Raw genomic sequence first — 16,928 nt, 5'->3', positions numbered from 1 at the left:
AAGCCAATATGCTTCCCTCCCCACTCACTGTCATGCTCACAGCCCTGTGAACCAGCCCTAGAACTCTGAGGTCTGCACAGTGTTTGCACATACATGTATGGGGCGGTGGACACTTAGCCACTATCAATCTCTACCTAAATCCACTCCCAAAAATGTAAATTTATCTTCTGACCATACAGTAACTCATTAAAGTTTGGCACATTTTCACAGGGACATATTAAGTTACAGCACACAAGTTAAACAACATCCTGGCATTCGTGAAGTATCCTGAGCAGGACCACATTTCTGCCAACTTCACTGCTTTTCATCAAATCTGAGGAGCAAAGAGCACAAGCAGTTCAATTACTCTTGCTGAAACAAAAGCCACATGATTTAGTTGGCATCCTGGTCACTATGTAAGTGACAGTAAAACGTCTGCTTACATTGCTGAGTTTGCAGAACAAAAACTAAACCACTCCTGCCCTCTACAAATAAATTAATGTAAAACTTAAAAAATCCCAAACAAAGTTCCTGGTACACACACCACCTCACCGACTGCAAAATTCAGTAACTGTGACCTTTCCCTGGATAAGTTGGAGCAATAGCCATCCCCTCTTTGTGTTTCTACAAAGCCATAAGGAAAACCTGTGTCCATGTGAGCACCTACTCCACTGGAGAGAGGTGCTTTATGTTTCAGCTCTACTGAACAGTCAGCCCTGTTCCCACCTCTTCATACTGACAAACAAACCAAGCACGCCCTGGACTGCACTTCACAACCAAGTCAATTCAGCAGTTACACAACTAACTTCAAACAACTTGTAATACTGACATTAAAAAAAAAAAAAAAAGGCAACTTTAACTCCTGAGCCAATAGTTTTTGTTCACTTTGTAAAGGCAAGAAGAACATTATCTGAGAACCCACACTCCTGAAGAAACTCACAGATCCAACATTTTTCAGTATTAAAAATAAGTATCCCACCACCCTTGAAATACTGTTTACATTTCATGAAAATGCTAGTGCATATTATTTTTTCTCTGGTGACTTAATTTCCTAATTTAAAACAGGAATTTCGAGAGGCAGTGACACCACGTGTACACAAACAGTCCCATCTGTGACACAAGGTGACCACACCGTGCAAATATTCTCCAAGTAAAGTATTTTTCCTAACATTCAGAAAGTGTGCACTCCCATTTGATTTGTTGTATTTCACATCTGCATTCTGCTCCTCATGTTTCTGAGACACCCTCAGAAAAAACAGGACTTGCTTTCCTTTAAAATGACATCTGTTCCCTGCATATTTTCCCTTTAGGTCCTCGTATGATATCTGCAATGGAAACTTCTGTGTCATATAGGATGAAGGCTATAAAACAGACGAATATAAAGTGCAGAGGCTGCACTTTGCTACTAACAGCTGTAAAAAAAAAAAAAAGAAAAAGAAAAAAGAAAGATAGGGAAGTATCACCTGAAGCCTTTCTATTCTAAATACAAAAATACAAAACTTCAAAAAGTTCTTCTTAAGGGACTTTTCTCTAGAAATGATGAGAAAGAATGCAAAAGGAAAAGCTGCTCCTCTTAAATCTGGGGAATTTTATTTCTTCCTACCACTGCTCTACACCTGTTTCCTTCCTGAGTCAGAGACTGGAAGTTTGAAATACCGGTCTCCAAATGGATAAGCACAGGGAACCTTTCGCTGAAATGCCAGCCACAGTCATTCATGAAAATAACATTTGCATAAGCTTTTTTTCATAACACCTAACATTTTTTTATAGAAGCAATGTCAACTCTACAGTAAACTCAGCCTTGATGGCTCCCCAATTATCTCAGCTGTTATCTCATCTCCATTCCCCCCGCTGCTGTTTCCACACTTTGCTCAGGCACTCGCAACGTTTCAGAGTATTATCAACATTACTAACACTTGTGTCACTCGCACCTCGGGGGCGGGGAAAGGCAGGCTGACCTACCTGGTCATGTTAACATAAAAAGATTTTTAAGCAACCCTCTTCAACCATTCCACCATTACGTACAAGGATTTAAATAGCGACCGTTCCTCTAAAGCTGTTTAAGAACTCGAAACTTGTGCAGACACCCACTAACTGCTCTAAAATCGTTCCAAAACAGCTCGTTAATAAATTCAAAGTCTCAAATGGCTCTCTGAAGCGCTACCTGCATTCTGACAGAGTCCAGCCACAGCCGTTTAAGCCAAACCACGCAAAACCTCCGGCCAACGGGGCACAAAACACACCGGACGCACAGAAATAACTTTCACGCCGCAAAGAGCCACCTCACGCTCGGGCCGGGCGCTGTTTTCCTGCGCGCAGGCAGCGAAGGGCACCTGACAAGTTTCCCAGCCCGGCTGGCAGCGGGCAGGGCGAGCCGGGCCCCGGCCGCCCGCAGCACACGTGTCACTGCCGGCCCCGACCGCCCCTTCGCGCCGGGGGAGCCGGGAAGCGCGGCCCGGGAGGAGCCGAGGGGAAGCGGCCGCGCTGGTTTCGTTTCCAGCCGGCAGCGGGGTCGCCCCTGCCCGGCCCGTCCCCGCACTCACCCGCCGCCCGGGCCCGCCCCCCCCCGCCCCGCTCCCGGCCGACCCCATGACAGGAGCTGAGCCCCGGCAGTGTCAGCGCTGCGAACTTCCCCGCTCGGCAAGGAAACAATACCCCGCGGAGCCCCGGCCCCCCACCGCCCGGCCCGGCCCTGCCCGCGGGGACCCCGCACTGCCCCCGCCGGGACCCGCCGCGGCCGCGGGACCGAGCGCGGGGGGGGTGGGGGGGGACCCGGCCTGGCGGGAGGCCGCTCCCGGGCCGCGCCGAGCCCGCGGTGGTCGCGGGGGGCGGCGGGGAGGGCCGCGGGGCTGCAGGGGCCAGGTGAGGGCGCGGGGGGCGCGTGTGGCGCGGCGGGGGCGGCGCGGGGGCCGCACTCACCGGGCGGGCCCTGGCGCGGCTCCGGCGGCCCCACAACCATAACAAAGCTCTGCCCAAAATGGCCGCCCGGCCCTGCCCGGCCGGGGGCCGGAGGGGGCGGGGCCGGCGCGCGCGCGGGGCGGGGCCGAGCACGCGGAAGGGACACGCCCCGCCCGGCACCCCCTCGCCCGCCCCCGCCCCGTGCCGCGCGCCCCCCGCCCCGCCAATCACAGGCGGTGCCGCGCACCGCCCTCGCCGCCGCCTGTCGGAAGCCGCCGCAGACTACGCGTCCCAGAAGGCCACGCGCCCCCCGGCGCACAGAACGGCCGGGCGGCGCGCTGCGGGGCAGGCTGGGATCTGTAGTCCGCTTGTGGGAGGCTGGCCCACTGCCGAGATGCTTAGAAAGGAGGAGCGGCCGCGCCGCCCCGCAACCCCACGGGCAGCAGAAGCCCCTGTTGCTCCTCTGCCAGACCGACCGCGGCCCTCGGGCTGAGAGCCAGCGGCGCTGCTGCCCTTGGCTCAGGTTGGGCCTTCCTCGGGCCAGCGGAACACGATGGACCGCTCTCGTTCCCGTCCGGACCGGCAGCGCTGAGCGCCGCCGGAGCGCTTCCCGGGGCACCGGAAGCCACCTCAGGGGGAGCGGGCGGGGGGGCGGCAGTGCGGGCGACTCCCGCCCGGTGCCCGTGGGCAGCGGGGCTCCTTCTTCTTCCAGGATATAAGGCTTCTCCTCTCCCCTTTCCCTCTGTGCGGGGACTTTGGCCGTGCGGAGCCGCCGCCCTTCCCCGGAGCAGCAGGACTGGGAACTGCCTTCCCCGGTGAGTGTCATCCGCAGGGAGCTTACCTGCAGCTTGGGATGGGATGGGATGGGATGGCCTTTCCACTCCTTCTTTTGTTAAAGATCGCTTTTTCCTCATGTGAGGAATTACTCGTTTATCAGCTGTGCGGAGCCATTTATCCCTTGAAAAGGAGACGATCCATGAAGGGGAAGCCGTCGCCTATTCCCTGATACTCCGTTCATTAACCAGAAATTGGTCTTGCAACACTTATTAAAACTTTACCGCTTCAGTTCATAAAGCTGCCTGAAACGTAGTATTCTGTAGTGGGCACGTACAGATTGAGTACATATGATATATTTTATACCTTATTTTAGAGGAGCAGAGAAGAGAAGGCAGCAATAAATTGCAGAACAGAACCTAATAAATCAATAGGGAAAAGATATTATCTGCTAATGAGGTATTTGCGTGGAGTTCCAGGAGAAATGAAGAAACATATATATATTTCTTTAAAATACACCTGTAAGAGTCGGTACACATCTGATAAGTGTAGACTTTGGACATAAGACAAACTCACCTATTCATCAGTTTCAGACCTTCTCCTGAATTTTTCTGGTTTTAGGACGTTGATAAAACAAATATGTTTCCTCTCATACAACGATGCTGCTTCCACACATCTTTCAGAGTAAGTTACTGAAGCCTTTCTTTGCTCTCTGTTTTTATTTAGAAGTAAAATAGGAAAAGATATGAACTGCAGCTTTGAAAAAAAAAAAAAAGGTGGGTTTCAGTTGAAGTAGCCAGCTGTTTTATCAGTCAGCTCTTCTGGGAGAGCTCCTGGTTCCTACAGCACCTTTAGGCAAAGCTGTTTCTTTTATAAAATGAAATTTTATTGTCTCAAGGTCGTTTTTCCTCTCACTTTTTGATTGAGCAGTGAGGGGACAGTAGTTAGTTGCTGGGGTGACCTTGTCCTGCTTCAGAGGAAATTATTTTACATTTTGTTCTGAAAGGGACTGATATATCTTAAAAGTGCCTAAAGAACACGTGTGTGGGGGGAAGGATGGGTGGGTGTACAAACCTTTTGCAGTGAGTAAAGGTTTTCTTACTCACTCTGGAGAGCCCAGTTGCTCTTCATCAGCTGCATGGGGTACCTTGGTTAGTTCAGTTAAAAACACCTGAAATCCAAGAGCAGGGACAGCTGGGATGTGACCTGACCTGGAAAACCCCTTGGTGCAATATTCCATAGGTGGCTGTGGTAACTGCAGGTCTGTAAGCCTGCACTGTGTGGTGCTCAGGACAAGTTTTATGCTTGCAGCTCCAGAAGTTAACGGGTCCCAGGCTGCTGCTCCATGCAAAGAATAAGACAACTTGGTCTTCCCTTGGCCTCTGGCTCCAGAGGGATGTGTGTCCTCTCTCAAGACCTCCAAGCCTCAAACCAGCATCAGTTTATGCAACCCAGCTCCAGGCTTTTCACACCTCTCTCCCCGTCTCCAAGAAGAAAAAGCCTCCAGAATCTGAGACAGAATCCGAAAAAAGCAAGGAATCTCTGAAGGACGTTCCCAAGCCGGCCCTTTACCTGAGCCTGGGGGGGCTGGTTCCCTTTGTGATGGCACCACTGGCCATGGTCATCCAGGGCACCTACTACCCCGAGGTGGCCTTTGCTCAGGTCACATACGGTGCTGTGACAGCCTCTTTCCTGGGGGGAATGAGGTGGGGCTTTGCCCTTCCTGAAAACAGCCCGGCCAAGCCAGACTGGCTGAACCTGGCTAACGGTGTCGTTCCTCCTGTGCTTGCCTGGCAGGCCTTGCTCTTCAAGGATGCCACCTTGGGAGCAGTGATGCTGGTGATGGCCTTGGGGATAGCGCTGCATTATGACATTGCCCTTCTTCCCCCTTACCCGAGAGGGTTTAAAAGACTGAGGGTGTGGGGAACAGTGGTGATGGTGTTATCCCTGTTGGCCACTGCAGCACTGAAGCTCATTTTCGAGGTGCAGAGACTTGAAGGCAGAGATAAATGGCAGAACACAAAATAATAAATCAATAGGGAAATGATACTGTCTGCCAGTAAGATATTTGCATGGAGTTCCAGGAGAAATAAAGAACTGATTTGTGCTTAGAAGTGATGATGGCAGGGATCAAGATGCTTAGTCTCCAAGCAAACTTGATTTTCCTACTGACTTTCGAGCTAGTTTAGGAGGGAAGGATTGCAAATAGCAATGACTTCCAAGGTAAACGGGAGTCTGTCCTTATCCATGGAATAAGGAATCACTCTTTAACGAGATATTGCTGTCATAGGAATTTCAAATGGAGATTCAAAATGATGTGGGTATGAATTGCTGTAGGCTGAATTATTAAAGTATCTGGTTTAACTATAATGTGTGATCATGTTCTGAGGTGGGGAGGTCAACTGTGTGGTCATAAACAGTAACAAGGTGAAAGCAGTTCTAGTTTGGTGTTTAAAGCAGCAGCAGCAGAGAACTGTGCACAAGCACATCCATGTTCAGTTCCTGTGTTCTGGAACAAGACTCCTATTTCACCTGAGAAGGTGCTGAAAATCACAGAATCATTTGGGTTGGAAGGGATCTTAAAGATCATCTCATTCCAACCCCCCTGCTGTGGACAGGGACACCTTCCACTAGACCAGGCTGCTCAGAGCTCCATCCAGCTGAACACTTCCAGGGATGCTGTGTGAGGAAGTGCTCTGCAGAGTCAGTAAGAAAGGACAGGTGAGGTTTGTTTGCAGGGCAAGCCAAGGTCAGCACTCACCTAATTTGTGTCATTCAGTTGCTGTGCTGGAGTGGGGAAAGCTGAAGGGGGAGCTTTGTATCTTTGACAAGGCACCAGAGAAGACAGAAGGTCAACTTCCTGCTCAGGCTTACTGAAATAAAAAAGGATAGGTGGGCCACCTGCTCTGAGGTTTTGTTTGGAATTAGGGCTGCCCAGCAAAGGAAGCTGCATGCAACACAGCCATGAAGATCTGTCACACTCCTAAATTAAAGCACTGCAAACTGATGTTATACACACAGACAGAGGTACAATAGGACACAAGGACTCCAGTGCTGGCACTAAGGGATTAGTTAAGGGATTGAAAGTAGTTTGTGTCTCGTCCCTCCTAAGAATCCGTACATTTGAGCACCCAGAACAGGTACAGATGCATTTGTAGTCTGCAAACCCTCCATGATGGGCCTGTTACTGAAACCCCTGCAGAAGCAGATGGCCTTTGTACTTCAGTCTTCCTAACACATCATTTAGTGGAAGAAGTCACGTGGATTCTCTTCTCTAGTCTCAGGTACCTCTAGAAAGCTATGAAATTGTATGTGAGCATGTTTATTGTAAGCTTTTAATTGTAAGTCTTTAAGTACAGGATAATATGCAAGAAAGCTGAAAAGTGACGTCCACACATGGTTTTAGGACCAGATGATCCTCGTAGTGGTTTAAATCACTAACCTTTGTTGTTCTACCCAGACTAAAGCACATATTGTCACTTAAACTTTGTTCATTCTGCAAAGAACAGAGGTTTAAGAAGCCTGCCTGTCCTGGAGATAGAGCCATCTTGTATGATATTGCTGAAACAGCAGCTCTGTACACCAGCCTCTCACTTTTGCAACCTGTCAACTTTTGTATGTTAACAGCATCATCCCTCTGAAACAAAAATATACTTCATTGTTCTCTGAATATAAAGGAAATAAAATTGAGTTTACGAACTAAAATGTTTTTTTTCTGTTCTTTCTTACTTACACATGTCATTGTTTAAGATGGATCCAGAGTAGAGTCCTGCCTTTGGCTTGATTCAGTGAAAGAGGTGCTGAGTATCAGAGGCCATAATCAATCAGCTTCCAAGTTCCATTCAAACATGATGGAATCAGCTACAGAACCTGGAGAAGGTAACTCCACACAACTGCAGGCTCCCTCAAGCTTCATTAAACTAGGAAGTTTAGGGGTAGGGATCAGAAGTGAACTCCTAGTTCCCAAACTAATAAAATACAGCAAAGGTATTCCTCCAATGGTTCCACAAGAGACCCTGAAATGTAAAGAATGCCCAAGAAATATTACCTGTAATTTCATCCCACAGAGGGCTGAACAGAGCTGGCAAGGCAGCCAGACTCCCAGGAAGTCTGAGTGATTCTACACTGAGAAGAGATGTGAATGTTCTACTGCAGAAAGGTGTTACTTGCACCATTCAAACAGTCACAACTAATAACCAACCTTTTTTTAATGTTCTACTGGAAAATAGGATTTTCAATAAAAAGAAAAAAGGACCTATTATATGAAAGTGGCAGTGATACAACTCATTGTATCAACCTATTCAAGAGCATTCCACAGTCAGTTCTGAAAACACATTTTATTATGAAATGCTGTTTAATACAAGCTTATACTTGAAAAAAATAGACATTAATTCAGACATATAAGAAATCCTCTGAAGTAAAAGCACACACAAGGTTATAGAACAATCAGAGAAAGAAACTCTCCATCACGTAGCATGTTTTAGCCCAACCCTATGTCAGATTTTAAATCCTAGATTCTTAAGGTACCTGCAGCTCTCACCTTGGAGGATTTGATTCCTGTATTAATTAGTTACTTTTACACAGGGGATATTGCCCTAGACAGCATGAATGCTCCTTTGTCTACACAGTGCAGGCTTCCTGTTCAGTGACATTCCACTTGTGGTTTTGTGTTCCAGAATAACACTGTCTATCAAAGTTCAAGCAGCCTCACTTCAGGCTCCATCCAAATCATCCACAGCCGTGCAGAAAATGCAATCACAAGTGTGCAAAAAGCAACATCAAATTTGTTAATTAAATGAATCTAGAAAAAACTCCAAACTCCTAGTAGTATTGTTCTACTAGATGAATCCAAGCTAAATACAAACTCCTCAAGAGCACACTGATAGCATCACTTTAATGCTGAGTGCAGCTAATTCTATCACAGAAAGCTCCATTGGCTCAAATTTGGAAGAGGCACAAGATGCAGTGAAGGTGAATGTGTGTGCCTTGTAGAACAGCAAATACTCCAATGCCAAGTCTCAGCATGTGTCACACAGGGTAAAAGCACATTTAACTGTGGGGAAATAAAATGGGGGCAAAAGGCTTTCCCTAATTTTTTTTACTAAGAGCAGTCCTAAAGAGAACAGCAAATTAATGAATAGCATTTCCATTTAAAACTGATCAGAGCTTACACAAAAAGGAGCTCTACTGTCATAGCTGATACCACTGAGAAGAAAAGCCAATACTTAAGTGGAATGACATTATTAGAACTGTAAGGATAACCTTCAAAAATAGGAAATTCTCAGCCACTCACCATCCAAGTGAGTGGAGTAGCCAGAAAGTAAATATCCAATTCATATTTTATGTCCAGGAGCAGAAAAGAGGCTCAAATGTATCAAGGTCATAAGTAGAGACACCAAGCTTCCCCCCTGTTACCTTCTCTTCCTTGTTTTCCACCAGAAAAAGACAACTAATGCCATCCAAATTGCCCACCTGGTCTTATCTCCAGGTAACTCCTTGCTGTCCACAGTAACCCCCTTCCAGACTGCAAGGGCAGCTAAAATGCCAGTTTGGGTGCACGTGAGAGAGTTAACAACCTGATTAGTGTCTCTGCCATGCTGGAATTATTTCTTCAGATTTTTACGGGGCAAATTCACCATTTATTTCAGTGAGCTTAATCCAGTTATGAGAGGCATTCCTACTCTTAACAGAATACTTCCCAAGACAGACACTGGATAAGCCAATTTACTTTGAAGGGCTTTTCCTTTTGCTCAGGAAAATCCCTCTGATCTAATTCTCCGCTGCAGCTCCTGTGTTAAAAAAGGTTTCTGGCCTATGAAACCAGAGATCTGAGGAGACAGATTTACTCATTCCTCCAGTGAGTTTTCTTCTTTGTGTTTTACAGCACGGCCACACCTCCTTCGCAGCGGCTGGTGATCATGTTGGCAATTTCAGTCCAGCTGTCCATATGAGGGTTATAAACTTCAACAGAGTCAGAGGTTACCGGAGCAGCAAAATCAGGACTGGGAGCTCGGCCTCCCAAGGCATAGAGGAGTCCATTCACAGCCACAACACACACACCAGCTCTTGGGATCTTCATCGGAGCAACTTCAACCCACTTTTCCTAATGAGAGGGTGAAAGAGTCAGCAAGTAGTTTTAGGGCAAGCCCTGATTCTGATAAAATAACTTCTAAAGCTTAAAGGCTGAAACATATCCGAAGAACACTATGTGTGCACCTCACAGGCTCCAATATGGTATGTGTACAGTACCAAGAGGATTATCAAGCCAGGAATGACAACACTTTCACAAGGGGTCCAAATCACGTTAGTCACTAAAGAGCAGATCCCATACTGTCTGTCCACAATGCCCCTCCCTTTCTTCAGTCACTGCAAGATGCAGTCTGTCTCCAAAATAGAGAATGGTACAGTTTGAGGTGGGAAATAAGGAAAACTAGATTGAATTCAAAAAGCAAGCAGATTGGCACACTGGATTATGTTCTGCTTTTAAGAGTAGCTACTCTTCTAAACAGCATCATAGAAACATAAGCAATAACAGTCAGGAATAATTTCTTATTTTAGTCATGCTGAAACACCATTTTGATGCAGAAGAAAGATCCTCAACTTTTCAGTGAGTTTTTTCTCTCTATTCAAATTATTGACCTTTCTACTGAAGAGGAGGAATCTATCCCCTCACCTTAACCCTAGCAAGAATTTACCAACCTACAGTATATCTGTGCATGGTTAAACCACAACAACTAGTTAGGATAGACCCTGAGATCACCAGAGCTTTGTTTCACTCAAGATCACCAGCCAGTAGTGAAAAGGAAATGGAATTTCCAGCTTTTTCTTTTTAAAGAAAGGAAGCAGGCTACCTCTACAGCATCTTACACAAACCTGATGCAGTCTGCATTTAGGAAGGGAACGGACTCTACTATACCTCTTCAAATGAGTATCTTTCTACACTAGCAAGTGCATCCTGAGATTCACTGGAGCCTCCCACGGCGTAGATACAGTCGTTGAGAGCAGCCACACCAAGATACGCTCTCCGGGTGCCCATCGGAGCGAGCTCAGACCAACGCTTGGATATCGGGTCGTAGACTTCGACAGAGCGGAGCTCTACTCCTTCACTGCTGACACCACCAACAACGTAAATCAAACCTGCAGGAACAGAATTTCTCCTCCCTTAGGTTTCATAATATGAAGAAAGACAGAAAATGACTGTCACAACAAAGGTTTCAGCCTGACGTTAAGATGGCTTAAGAGCGACAGAAAAACCTCCTTTTGTTCAGCAGCAGCACACATAAAGCTTTTGCATGAGTAACTTGGGGTTTGAACACTGGAAGCTCTGATGAAAGCAAAAATTAATTAAGTGCAGGGGAAGGAATTCAGAAGGTTGCAAATGCTGACCAGGCCTGAATCAAACACTTAACAGGCACATTTATTTACCAAGTCTTTAGACATGTCTGTCTTAAAATAACCTGTAGCAACTCTTCAGATCGTCACAAAGAAACACACACAAACCCAAATATGGAAGGTAAATAAAAGCAGTATCAGGAAAAACTGTCTTCATGAGATAAAAGGCAGAAGACAAGAGAGAACTTTATAGTCTTTGAGTTCTGTAGAATTAGAAATATGGTACTAGAAGAGCAAACAAGCGAAGCACAAACACATGCAACTGACAGCTCAGTACAAGACAATGGTAAGAATTCATGACTGAAACATAAAGCTTCAAAATCCAACAGCTGTTGGAATTATTTATGGATACAAACTTAACAATACACACCTTGCATTTCACAACACCCAAAGCAGTAACGGGGCATAGCCATGCTTCCCACCACATCCCAACAATTTTCTTCAGGATCAAATCTTTCAATTGTGTTGCCGATCTCTGCTCCAACCCAACCTCCTGCAAATAGTAGCAAACACAGGAAAGAATTTAATGGCATGAAGTTGTGTGTTAGCTGCATGTTTGGCATACAGTGCACTGTTCCAGGACAAATGTTTAGCATACAGTGCACTGTTCCAGGACAAATTCTGAAACCAGCATGCAGTCAGTCTACAATGGACATAAGTTACAACTAAACAATAACTAATCCACAAAGATTTGGTATATTAATGCTTATGGACACAGCTAGTTTTCAAAACCTAAACTGCAAATTTGCATCACCGAGACGTAATATTTAAGATCAAATCGCTTTGCAAGTTCCATGAATCTTTAAAATTAACTTCACTTAGGAGGAAAAAAAAAAAAAAAGAGAACTTACCCAAAGCATAGATAGCACCATAGCAAGTGCACACTCCCAGTGCACAGCGGGGATGGTTCATGGAAGCCACAGTTGTCCACTGCTTTGTAACAGGGTCATAACATTCCGTACAGTCGAAAATCATCGAGTTGTCCTCACCTGCATAATAAGAGCAAGAACAGAGATGGAGGAAATGTTTTGCAGATATAGAAACATTCTTCAAGTCCTTCCAGGACAGGCAACATTTGAATACAAGATCTATCTTTCAGCCAAACAGCCAACGTAGCAAAAGCATTGTTTATACCCAGAACTGAATAATCACTAGGAACCGCTTTCATCAACAGTTCCCTGAAACGTTACTGAAAACATCAGAGGGATGAACAACCACAGTGCTGCACATCTTTTACTCTGCAGCACAACTGCCAGGGTTTTCAGGACCAAAGAATGTGTTCTGAGGTGACAAAACCAGTCCACATATGCATTCTTGAGTGATGGGCTAGTAGAGCTACTCATCACATCCTTGTGCAAACACACATAACGAGCCTTTCCAGGCAGCAGACCACAAGTGGTCTGTCCTGTGCTACTGCCTTTTATGCTATGGGCTTCTGCCAGACTACAAGTGAGACAAGGAATTCCATTAGTGGGGGTATGCAAAGCCGTCTGGTAACCTCTGAGTTGCTACACCATGAGGGGAGAGCAGCTTAGCAAAAACTGGCCAACACAGGAGCCCAAACAGACATTCACAGAGCAGTGACAGTAGAGAACCAAGGCAGAGAACGAAGGAACCCCAATTATACCTAAAAGTTGTACTACCTACTGCTGGGTTCCTCAGAACCACTTACAGGAAGAATAATTTAAAAAAATCCCCATCCATGAATTCTCCGGTATCCATGTAACAAGGAAAGCATATTTGAGCTGTTACCTCCAATGGCATAGACCATTCCTCCCACCACAGCCACCCCCAGCCCGCTCCGGGCCTGGTGGAGGGAGGACACTGTGGTCCAGTAGTGGCTGAAAGTGTCAAATCGCTCCACGCAGCTGAGGGCTCTGCTGTCACTCCAGCGTCCTCCCTGCAGTCGGTTGTACCCACCTGGAAAGCAAGTGGAAAGAGCACGGCTGAGTAACAGCTTCTTGCTCATCCCCGTGCTCCTATAACTAAACCACCGAAAAAAATTACAGTAACAGCCATTTAGCCACTTTTAGTAGGAACTGGGTTTTGACAACAGCTTGGTTTCTTCAGCCCACAAGGAAGACAGGTTGGCTTGAGGGTCATGGTAATTGTGCTGAGCTGACACCATAATGCTACAAATATTAGAATTCATGTTTTGAATAAAACACAGAGATCAGCCAACAGCCTTTGCTATCCAAGTCGGTGCTACTTCCCACAGGGTGAAACAAACACGTTCTCTTCCAAATATAAAGCTTTGCTGAAAACTTGCTATTTCAAGTACCCCATCACATGAACCAAAGTATCCTGGACAGAGAAAACCACAGCTCTCAGAAGAACAAAGGGTGCAGTGGATTTGCATGTACCATTCCAGCAGCGAACCCTGGGTAAATCCTCTGCTGATTTGCAGCTTTCCACCCAAGGCAAATGACTTTTAGACAGCAAATCTGGGCTTTGAATGCCATGTCATAATGACAAGAAACACGAATGCTGGACTTCTGTGCAATTCTAAGCAGAAACCAGCTAACATGGTAACTCAGCCATGACGAAACATTTTGCTATCTTTATATATTAAAAAAAAAAAATCCAGTATCTCTTCAGTACTGTAACATGAGATACTACTTCATTTGTTTTACAAGGTTCAAACAGCCACGTTCTAACCTACTGCATAAAGGTACTTCCTGGCTTTCCTCCGGGGACGACCTTTAGAAGCCTGCAGAAAACTGCTGACCTTGTTCTCTTTGGGAGACTTAGAGACTTCACAATATTCTTTCAACAGAGTTTGCAGAGCCACCCGAAGACTGAAATCTGGAATACCTTGAGGAAATAAGCAGAATAAAAAAGGCACAGTGAAAAGTTAGAGGCAGTAAGCAACTCAGGTGTAGAAAAGTTAATAGCTTCTCCTAAAACAGCAGACAAATCAAGGTTGCCTACTTTTATATGGCTTTTTCAAAAGCAAGTTTTTAAAGTAAGCTGAGCTTGTTTGTTAAAAAAATAGAACTCGTTTGCTATAAGTATTTTCACTCATCATGCTGTTAATGTAAAAAAAAAGTCCAACAAAGCCCAGTAACTCCAAAAAACACATGGCTTGCTCACATGATAGCCTTTCTTTCCTTCTTTCACTTACTTTCTATGTATTTTAACAGCCTCTGTGCTGGCAGCAGAGGGAATCGAACAGGCTCCAGTACTTCTACGACGTATTTCTTTCTTTTCCCCACATCCTTCAGAATCCATTGCATGGCCGCTATGAACACCTGGTACTCGTCCTCGATGCTCAGGTCCTCACTCCGCAGGATCTTCACGAGCTGCTCCTTGGTGAGCGCCAGGAACTCCTCCCCGCCCTGCACCTCCAGGAAGTGCGCGTGGATGTAGCTCTCGGTGAACTCCATCAGGTCGTGACAGGCGATCTGCTCGGAGAACTGGAAGAGGCCGATGCAGTTCAGCGGGTCGATCTGCCCCTTGAGGAACTCGCAGCAGAGCTCCACCACCTCGGTGAGCTGCAGCATGTCGGCGGCGACGATGAGCTCCTGGACGTTGTGCTCCGCGATGCTCACCACCCCTGCGGGCACCAAACCACAGCGGGGCCCCGCTCCAGCCTGCGGCCGCGGGGCGCCCACCCCGAGCCCCCGCCACAGCGCTCACCTGTGTAGATGAAGTCGAGCAGCGTGTGGAAGGTGCCCGCCTCCACGCCCGCGATCCGCACCACGTCCCGCCCGGTCTCCTTCATGCCGCCCGCGAACAGCGCCGCGAAGTAGGGGCTGCTGGCCGCCAGCACCAGGCGGTGCACGGCGAACGCCTCCGGGCCCACCTCCAGCCGCACGTCGCAGAAGCACTGCCCGGCGCGCAGCCGGTTGATCTGGGCCAGGAGGAGGCGGGCGTGGCGCTCGGAGCTGGAGCAGGAGCTGGGGCTGGCGCTGCCCTTGCCCGCCCCGGCGCTCGCCGCCATCGCGGAGCTTCTGCTGCGGCGGCACCGACACCTCCCGCCCGGCCCCGCGCCGCGCACGCGCCTGCTCCGCCCGCCCGGGCGCGTGCGCGCGGGGGCGCGCGCCCCGCTGAGGCCGCGCTGACTGGACCGGGCGCGTGCTGCGATTTGGGGCTGCTGAGGGGTCGTGGGCTGAGGGCGCTCTGTGTGCTGAGGGCGCTCTGTGTGCTGAGGGCGCTCTGTGTGCTGAGGGCGCTCTGTGTGCTGAGGGCGCTCTGTGTGCTGAGGGTGCTCTGTGTGCTGAGGGTGCTCTGTGTGCTGAGGGTGCTCTGTGTGCTGAGGGTCCGTGTACTGAGCACACACCCCTCAGCCGCTCCTCAAAAGGCGTGTTTTCTAGACCTTTCACGAGCCTTGTTGCCCTTCACTGGACACGCTCAATGTTCTTTCTAAAATGAAGAGTCCTTGCGCACCCCCACTGGCACCTCTGGCCACCCTGTGCTCGCTGCCTGCTCCATGGGGAGCTTGCTTGTTGTTAAACCTGGTCCCCCGATAGCTTATTCACTTATTCACTGTCTTCACAATTTCTGTCACTCAGTCCTATTCCCTTCAGTCATGCTCTTCCAAACTGGATCCCTGCCCGCCTCGACCTGTGCTCGTGAGGGAGAAACGTCGCAGTCTTGGGGAGAAACCACAGTTGCTGCCTGTCTGGGGAACCCCAGAGATGGGATGTGGGGGCATTGCCTGTCCTGAGCTCAGGGCTGTGGCACCAGAGCCAGCGCTGACAGGGGGTGAGCATCACATACTGAGTTAAACACATGTGGTCATTGAGTCAGGCAGAGCTGGCATTGATAATGAGAGAAAAACATCCCTCCTGAGTTTTTCACAACTGTTCGAGGAGCGTGACAGGCAGACCCAGCCCAGCACCCCCTTTCTTCAAAGTCTCATGCCATTTCTGGGCCTTCCTTTTCATTCCAGCAAAGATGTTTCATCAGTGTCCTGTAGCAGCACCACGTGGGTCACTGAAGTCAGCACTGACCCTGAGGCAGAGCATGCTTCCATCTCAGTCTGTATAATTCCCTGAGTCAGTGCATGCCTGAGCACTGACAGGGGATGAGCATCACATACTGAGTTAAACGCACACGGTCACCGGGTCTGGCAGAGCTGGCACCGATTCTGAGAGAAAAGCATCCCTCCTGAGTTTTCCACAACTGTTCCAGGAGCATGACATCCAGCCAAAGCAAAAAGCAATCGGAGAGCCACTTGGAACGCTTCCATATCTATTTACTGTGAGACTGGGAAAGAAAAACATGTCTGCTCACAGTTACAATGGTCATGGCCCCTCAGGCTTTTCTCATGATTCTGCGTTTCATTGTAATGACTTTAAAATGTACTTCTGGAAGGAATTTGAATTGTGATACCCTCTGGGGCCTATTGGTTTCTCTGTTCATCAGCATTACATTCTAATTACATTTCAAGTTGTTCTTAAAAAAACATCCATAGAAAACATAGATCTAGATAGAAGAAGGTTTCTGCAAGCACACACAGTTGGATGCATGCTGATATAACTCAGTACAAATTTTAAGCTCGGCTAATAAATGCATTGAGGTTTTTCTTTCTTTGACACATCAGTAAAAGAAACCAAACCCCTCTCATGCTGACATTTTATTCATCGGAAGTGGCCTGTGAATAAAAGGCTTAAAATTCTCCTAAATGCCAGTGGCTTGCTCGCTGGCTGATGTCAGCTGTTAGACTCCAGGCCAGCACTAGGATTTCACACCACGGTGCCAAATTTATGGACACAAAATAGCGTTGCTGAGCTGGCTAATTTTGCCCCAAAGGACTGTGCTGTGTTGATGTGGTTGGATGGTTCCATCCCCAGGGAAGGGCACTGCTTCAGCAGGTGTCTTCTGTGATCAGACAGGAGCTGTACAGGATGGGGCTAATGCTTCCATATACTATTGTGCGT

General features: G+C 47.7%; 3 protein-coding genes across 5 annotated transcripts in view; 1 reads left to right on the top strand and 2 right to left on the bottom strand.

Annotated features, from left to right (window-relative positions):
• The window catches only part of GPBP1L1 (GC-rich promoter binding protein 1 like 1), a 30,305-nt gene extending 27,291 nt beyond the window's left edge, over window positions 1-3,014 (bottom strand). For 2 of the 3 annotated variants that reach the window (XM_064665368.1, XM_064665370.1), the window contains exon 1: window positions 2,899-3,014. The gene's annotated coding sequence lies outside the window, so the exon portion shown is untranslated. Of the gene's footprint in view, window positions 1-2,143; window positions 2,163-2,898 lie in introns of those variants that run through there. The other variant, XM_064665369.1, reaches the window with a different exon arrangement.
• Window positions 3,015-3,534: 520 nt separating this feature from the next.
• TMEM69 (transmembrane protein 69) lies at window positions 3,535-5,815 on the top strand. Its single transcript, XM_064665356.1, has 3 exons — window positions 3,535-3,692; window positions 4,273-4,335; window positions 4,963-5,815. The coding sequence occupies exons 2-3, from the start codon at window positions 4,291-4,293 to the stop codon at window positions 5,677-5,679; spliced, it is 762 nt and encodes a 253-aa protein (XP_064521426.1). The 5' UTR covers window positions 3,535-3,692; window positions 4,273-4,290; the 3' UTR covers window positions 5,680-5,815.
• A 2,158-nt stretch (window positions 5,816-7,973) lies between these two features.
• IPP (intracisternal A particle-promoted polypeptide) lies at window positions 7,974-15,035 on the bottom strand. The gene is made up of 8 exons (XM_064665354.1): window positions 14,683-15,035; window positions 14,168-14,599; window positions 13,702-13,857; window positions 12,796-12,963; window positions 11,895-12,032; window positions 11,414-11,536; window positions 10,568-10,788; window positions 7,974-9,754 (listed from the first exon to the last, which is right to left on the bottom strand). Exons 1-8 carry the CDS (start codon window positions 14,984-14,986, stop codon window positions 9,530-9,532), a joined length of 1,767 nt encoding a protein of 588 aa, XP_064521424.1. The 5' UTR covers window positions 14,987-15,035; the 3' UTR covers window positions 7,974-9,529.
• Window positions 15,036-16,928: the final 1,893 nt, after the last annotated feature.

Source organism: Pseudopipra pipra, chromosome 9 (assembly GCF_036250125.1).
Source record: "Pseudopipra pipra isolate bDixPip1 chromosome 9, bDixPip1.hap1, whole genome shotgun sequence".
NCBI lineage: Eukaryota > Metazoa > Chordata > Aves > Passeriformes > Pipridae > Pseudopipra > Pseudopipra pipra.
Note: the sequence above shows the minus strand (reverse complement) of the source record. Positions and strands in the feature narration are given on the sequence as shown.